Genomic DNA, 7,917 nt, shown 5'->3' with positions numbered 1-7,917 from the left:
TCCATCACTGGCCCACGTCAGCAACAACCAACCACGTACAGGGACGATTCGTTTGCAACCAAGAGGATAGAATTTCGCGCAACGGTGAATAATAAGAAGAAAAAGACAAACCCCTATTAAAAAAAAAACAAACTGTTAAGTCTAATATCTATCTTGCCTCGCTCGCGCTAGACAAGACACACATCAGACTGGGGGGGCTTGAAGAGGTATGTACCCGCCTCAACACCGAGCAAGGCGGGTCAACCCACAAGATATAGACAAGAAGCTTGAAATCAAGACATTATGAAGGCACAAAGCCAAAACCTACACGCATGGCGCATATCACATATGCTCACGCATGTCACATTCATGCATCACATGCTCAGGCATCATATGCCCAGGCACCACACATGCTCAGGCATCATATGCCCGGGCACACATATGCTCGCGCATCACATATGCTCACGCATATCACATATGTGCGCGGCGCATCAGCGCGCGGCGCATATCACATGCTCGTGCATATCACATCTGCGCATGAAACAGCTGCGCGTGAGAATAAAGAGAAGACCTCGCGCATCCTCAGGATTGGCGCATATCACACATGCACATAGTCAACCTCGTCCTTATCCAAATCAGGATTAGGGCAACCTTGATTGTGCACGTCAGACAACCTTTCAGAAGGTATCTTTTTAAGGAATAAGAATATGCTGATGTTGACAGCTGCCAAATGAAAGGTGGACAACTCAGCATGACACATGTGCTACCACGTGATTACAACCAATGAGAAAGCACCAGGTGTCCCAGAGGACACGTGGCGCAGAGCAATTGGAGGAGGCCAACAAGGCTGAGCCCAATCAGTGGAAACCCTAGCACTATAAATACAGCATCAACTCCACAAGGAGAGACACTCATTCATTCACATTGAATCATATTCAATTACATTCAATCAGACAGTTACATCCAGTAACACAATCACACAGAGTATTCAGCTATTAAGCAATACTCTCCAGAATTCCTTACTCTCACATATTATTATCTTCTCCACAAATACTTATTCTCACACCGGAGAGTTACCCCAAAGAGGACCCCTCTGTCCCTTTCTGAGGGGTAAGTTGACGGTGCTGTTCGTTTTGTAGGTGGAAGAACACAGATCCATCAGATCCAAGAGAAAACCATCGGTGAAATAGTATAATCACACCCGAGGAAAGTAGATCGTCTACCAGTGAGTCGATCCACGCTTCTTCACTCACAATCTAGTTCAATACGACGAAAGAAAAAACACACAACCTCGGATCAATGAGTTTATCCCAACATACAAACTATCCCTCTTTAAATACATGACAGAATAAAGTGGCAAAAAAAATCACGAACTACGTTTTTTAATGAACTATATATGTTCAACATGAGTCCTTAATTAACCAAATCAGACCGAGTACTGTTTTTAATGTATCATACACATTTTGGTTATTCTGTTTTGTATAAAAATCTGGCCTGTTACATTCTTTTCTATGTGTGTATTATATATGTAACTTTGTAATTGTAATTATCTTGTGTATTTGTTTTCTTTTTCATAATAAAAAATTATTTTGCGTCATTCTGCCACCGTATATCCAGTTTATAACCATTCCATTAGGAGTTATCAGTTTCTCGATTAATATCTCAAAATCGTTAAACCTCAACCATCATATTGATATATATATATATAGAGAAATTATTTTACATCACTAGCTTATTATAACAGCATACGAATAATGGCCCCAACCACATTAGCAACATCAGTCATAGAATTATTCGAGTCCGTCATAGGAGACGTCTGGCCATGCTCACCAAAACTCTTCTCACAAGCCTCCGACTCCACAGCAGTATCCGCCATTACACTCTCCGCAGACCTAAACACGCCACGATGCAACGCCTCCTTAGATGACGGCACTTGAGGATCAACCACCGCATGATACACCTCCGAACAGTAAACCAAGGCTGATGTCAACTCCACCCGAGAGTTTAGAAGTTCATCAACCTGATGCAAGATTTCAAGACCTTTGTCGTAGACTGTAGAAACTCCGATCAGTGCTAACCCTGTTAGATCTGCATTATCGCTTTCAGGGTTTGGTAATAATGTCGGGAGGCATAAATCTGGTGAAGGTGTGTTGTTGCATGTATTCTCTACAAACTGTATGTCAGTCATGGCTGAACATAGAGTTTGTAGAAGAATGAGAAGATACAAGAGAATGGTGAGGGGTGATGACAACTTCATGGTGAAGAATTGAAGGAAGTTTGTGTGTTTTGTTGACATTGTTGTTATTTATAAGATAAGATACTTAGTTCATGATTTTCTATTTTAATGTCTCACACTCAAACTAATGAATTCTGAGTTATTAACTTATGTCATTAGTTAATGTGAGAGGCAAGTATTCAACACGAAACAAAATTACTAGACTTGATCATTTGTTCATTATTTAAAAAGTCCAATAAAAGTAAATATAATAAGATATAATTAAATACTAAGCTTGTTCAATTTGACAGGTTATGACGAAAGTTATGGGCTAAATTGTAACTACGGTTTCGGGAAACGCAAACCAAATCTGACAAGCCAATTGGGTCAACTGAACCGGGCGGTTTTGACGTTTAGAGAGGTCGGTTTTGATTGATTAAACCGATTTTGTTTTTTAAAATTTTAACTTTTTTTGTTTAACATGGTAAAGATAGTTAAAAATTATAATATACACACACATATACTAGTGCGTAATCCCACGCGTTGCGTCAAGTATATTTAAAATGTTGAATCAACTATAAATACAAGAATAACTCCGGTGTCGTGTAATACCTTGTTTTCGGTTTCTTCTCTAAGCTGCATATTAGCATCACTCCATGTCATGACCTCCTCAACGTTTCACATTTTCATCTTTACGGTTTAGAGCGTTTTTTGGTAAAACAATATACGGGAGAAATTTTCAAAGCTTTGCAGCCAAAGCCGGTGCTGTAGCATGATTACCACTAAATGCACATAATTAAAGAACAAAAAGAGAAATTTCAAAAGCTCAACTTTGCGCAAGAATGAGTAATTACCTTGGAACAAAAAAAAAAGTTTTTAACACTGATGTTTTTTCATTTACATTACTTTCTTGAAATTTCCGCAAGATTAACGGTTAGTTTGCAGTAAACATAACATGTTTGTTCAAAAAGGCAACAGGATATGGATATGAAGGTCAAACATATGTTGGAAATCAGGCCCAAGAACACAATATTTGATCTCAACCAAACCAAGATCGACTCTTTTTCTGCTTTATTATAATTATGGACTCTTACAAGTAACATAAACCCTAACCATCTATTTATACTAAACTAATAACTTGCAAAACAAGACAACTCATTCTAAGAAACTAAATAACTAGTTTATTCTTACCATACTATATAAACATACCAAAATAAACTTACTAAAATTCTTTCACTTAGCCCCACCCCCCCCAACTTTCTTGATGAACCGTTTCAAGATTAACTTTCAATATTCCCCCTTAATCTTGAAACCGACAGATTCTCTTCTTTTCTTGCTTCTTGCTCATTCTTATCGTTCTTTCTTACTTCTTTCTTTTGATGAATTATTGCTAAACTTTCTTGCTTTGAGATTTCTTGATTTGTTCTTTCTTTCTTACTAACGATCTTGCTTTAACTCGAAAACGATTTTCTTTCTCTTGCTTGAATTCTAGCGATTCGTTCTTGCTCTTGCTATAACCCGAGCCGGGTTACTTGCTCTTGCTTCTGATCGGATGATCATATTACTTGATCCAAACTTGCTCTGGCCAACTTGCTAACCAGTTTTCTTGGTGAACATTATACTGACCAACTTGCTAATCAGTTTCCGGCCTACTTGCTAACCGGTTTTTCTAGCTCCTGACCCACTTGCTAATCAGGTTTTCTTGCTACAGACCTACTTGCTGATCTGACTGACCTACTTGCTGATCAATTTTTCTTGCTACTTGCTGAAACAGACTTGCTTTCTAAAACATGGATTCAAAGCGAACCCGCTCCCTTCTTGCAACTGCTACTTTGTTAAAAGAAAAGAACAAAAAACAAAGAAAACTGCTTTCTTCTCGGCTTGCTTTACTTTTCACACAAACCTTATTTGATCATAATTTTACCACCCTGTCACACTCTTCCTTGATATGCACGCACTAATATCAACCACCAACAAAAACAATAGCACCCCACTATTTCGTCTATTCGGCCGTCAAACGAATTCCTTAGCTCCCCGCTCTTTCATTTCTTCCACGACACGCCCGCTGGTTTTTTCGTCATAAAAATCGAACACCTCGCTGCGATTTTTATCCTTGGCTAGAAAGAGTGTACGACACAATAAAAAACGATCAAACAACCTGAATTGATCCCATCCAAAGCTTTCGAAACCCAATCCTGATTACTCCTCTCTTCTGCCTAGACGATCCAAGTCTTCAACACCTTAGTTACCAAATTGTTGTTGTGACCCGATCTATAAATTAATTTCACTTTATGAATGATATTCCTTCACCACATGGCCACACCCATCACATGACTTATTTGGTTTTCCATTCAAATATGTAAAACTGCCCCCCTGGAGTTTTTTTACAAACTTGCACTACACACAATATAATCCCTATTATTACCGTAGACTTGACAATAAATTTCACAAATTGAGTTCACCGGTATCCACCTTGCCGTTCACCACCATCACTCTATTAGATCCGTCGATCACAACCGAAAACCGACAGTTATTGACCGAACGTCTCTCCCCAGCCCCCGACGTTACAGGGGCTGCTTCCTTACTCGAAGGTCGATTCTCAAAACCGCCAACGCCAAGCTCTGATACCAATTGTTGGAAATCAGGCCCAAGAACACAATATTTGATCTCAACCAAACCAAGATCGACTCGTTCTCTGTTTTATTATAATTATGGACTCTTACAAGTAACATAAACCCTAACCATCTATTTATACTAAACTAATAACTTGCAAAACAAGACAACTCATTCTAGGAAACTAAATAACTAGTTTATTCTTACCATACTGTATAAACATACCAAAATAAACTTACTAAAATTCTTTCACCTAGCCCCCCCCCAACTTTCTTGATGAACCGTTTCAAGATTAACGTTCAATAACATATACTTCTTTAGATTATGAAAAATAAGAAATTTTTAAGAGGTGTGCATTTTCTAAATATCCTATCTACTTACATTAAAGGGATGTGTATGGTTTGGTTTTTGGTTTTCGTTTTGCCATTTGAGCATGCAAATTTTGGGCCAAAATTTATTTTTACCTAAAATAATGAATTGGTCCTCTTTTGTGACTCTCCAAAAAAGTCAAGTTATGTTTTGAAACTAGCCTAGCTAATAGCAAAGTAATAAGAAATAAATATATAGGGAGAAAGAAATAAATTTTATAGTTCAGGTGTATAAAATACAATAAGATACGATATGATATTATATATATATGGCAAAAATTGGAGAAGAACCTAAATCTTTGTTAGGTGTTAATAACCATAACAATAATTATTCATAACACTTCTCATTGGTTATCAACTTCATACGCTTCAAGATGCTATCTCATTTAAAACCCTTGCTAGGAAAACCCAGTGGGACAAAACCATAGCTAAGAGAAAAAGAGTGCAGCGCTTATTGACTCCCCTTGATTTATATATCTGTTAAAATGGTAAATATCGATCTTCTGTAAAACTTTCCAAAAAAGTTTGTAGTCAAACATTTATGTGTTGGTCCTTTGATATGTGAATTCTTAAGTTAACCAATGCTACATGATCTTCATGTGAAAAGTTCAATTGCATCATTTGGTAAACATATGCCACTGTATTGATAACCTTGTTGTGCTTCGCTGCATCGACAAAACTAACCAAACTTGTTTTGATAGGTTAGTAAAATATAAGCACATACCTTTCATACCTAAAGCATGTGTTTTAACCTATTATGATGTCTCATAGTTGGACACATGTTGATAAATATAAATAAAAGATATAGAAATCATGTATGGTTTAGTAATAAATATTAATGTGCATATGCACTTAATTAGGGTACTTCTGAACCAATAATGTTTCATATGTGATAGGAAATGATACAAAGTGCATTGTTGGTGTAACATCCCGAAATTTCCATGAATAATATTAAAATATTATTTTCGTTGGAAGAATTAGTTGAGTTAGTAGAATAATAATAATGTAATAATAAAAGATAAAAGGGATGGTAGGCTAAAATAGTTATGGACTTGGAATGAAGATGGACCTAAGGTCCATGTGCATAGGAAGTATAAATACTCCTTAAACCCTAAATCATTTCCATCTTTTTCATTTTACACCATAGCCTACACCATCAAAACCCCACACTTAAGCCAAACACTCTCTACAATATTCTATTCAACGATCCAAGACCAACCGAAGGTAAGAAATCTTTATCTCAGCTGACCCAACAATTTAGAACCCGACACCGCAGCCCCGGGATGCCGAATGAGCCGTTTGAATCTAGATCTAGCTTTATTCGGGTGTTTAATTAACCAAAAAATGAGCTTAAGGGTCACCATAGCTCAGATCCGGACACTCCGAAGCTACATGGGTCATAAACGATCAAACTCCCGCCAACCATGGTGGTTAACGACGGCTGACGGCTGCGAAATCGAAGAAAAACCCTAAAAACGCGAAGAAGAAGGCGGACCTGCACTTATACGAGCGTATAAGTATAAGGCCATATAAGTGTATCCCGTATAAGTGTGAAAGTTTTAGTACATCATATCTAATTCTAGGTCATGTAAATGATAAACGAGCTGAACATGTTATATTAGAATTCTTGTTAAGAAGCGTATAAGTATACGCAGCGTATAAGACTTATAGGTAGCGTATAAGTCTTATACGCCAACCAACTTATACAGTTCATAGGTGACTTGTATAAATAGCCTTTACATTGTCATATTTTAATAGTTTTGCTAATCTTGATCAGAGAGATCATCATTTGTACTTTCAATGTTACATGAATATAATGATGATTACTAGAGTGAATATGTGGCCAATTTCTTTATTATATGTTTCCGCCATATGATATAGTAAAGTAAATACAAAGTTATCAATCCTTATCAAGTCGTATCTACACATTATGATGACGTATTATGATCGGGCACGAGGTCTTTCAAGTGGTATAAGAGCATTTGGCTCGCGTTTACTACTGAATTGAACACATTTACTTGAAGATTCGAAGATTTGAAAGTCAAAGTCATAACCGATATTGTTTTTATGCAATTGTTCACTTATTTACGGTTCAAATTCAAATCAAACATGGAGATATGTTCGCAATCATCTATTAATCATTTCTACATGAGTGAATTAATCAAATTCAAGCAGATAATAAATTTCCAGATAATGATCATGGATACAGAATGTGCAGTGTATAAGTTGATTGATATCCGTATAATTTGTTATTTGATCTCCATATAAGCTTGGCGTATAAGCTGGTCACCCGTATAAGTTTTTATGGCTTTTCTAGGATCAGTCCTTGAGTCATATGAATGGTTAATTGTTGGGAGAATTGGAAACTACAACATGAAAAAGGAGAATTATGATCAGATTGATCTTGAAGAAATGGAGATGTTGGATATTCGTTGGCGTATGGCTAGTGTTATCCGAAGAGCTCAAACATTTCGGGAAATTACTGGTAAGAACTGTCTGTATGGGACGACTTCCAAGTTGGGTTTTGGCAAGTCCAAGGTTAGATGTTTTCGAAGCAAAGAAAAAGGACACTTGAAGAGGGAATGCACAAATCCAGAAGTTGGGGAGACAAGTCCTAATCTTTTTGGTAGGGACTACAACAAGAAGGCCATTTATCATCAAAGCTCTCATGTACCAACCGAATCATCAAATAAGCCCGAGGCCTCATCATCAAAAGCGTGTCATGCACAACTAGATGAAGGA

General features: G+C 37.1%; 1 protein-coding gene across 1 annotated transcript; it reads right to left on the bottom strand.

Moving 5' to 3' along the window:
- Positions 1-1,714: 1,714 nt before the first annotated feature.
- LOC143553230 (cell wall / vacuolar inhibitor of fructosidase 1-like) lies at positions 1,715-2,236 on the bottom strand. Its single transcript, XM_077043262.1, has one exon. It carries the CDS (start codon positions 2,234-2,236, stop codon positions 1,715-1,717), a length of 522 nt encoding a protein of 173 aa, XP_076899377.1.
- Between the last annotated feature and the right edge of the window lie 5,681 nt (positions 2,237-7,917).

Source organism: Bidens hawaiensis, unplaced genomic scaffold (assembly GCF_021521415.1).
Source record: "Bidens hawaiensis isolate Kalapana, Puna unplaced genomic scaffold, B.hawaiensis_p1.1 tig00017160_1, whole genome shotgun sequence".
NCBI lineage: Eukaryota > Viridiplantae > Streptophyta > Magnoliopsida > Asterales > Asteraceae > Bidens > Bidens hawaiensis.
The sequence above is the reverse complement of the archived record's forward strand: the minus strand, read 5'-3'. Positions and strand labels throughout refer to the sequence as shown.

Excerpts from the sequence above, each read along its gene's own strand:
- LOC143553230 (XM_077043262.1), bottom strand. The coding sequence starts at position 2,236 with ATGAAGTTGTCATCACCCCTCACCATTCTCTTGTATCTTCTCATTCTT.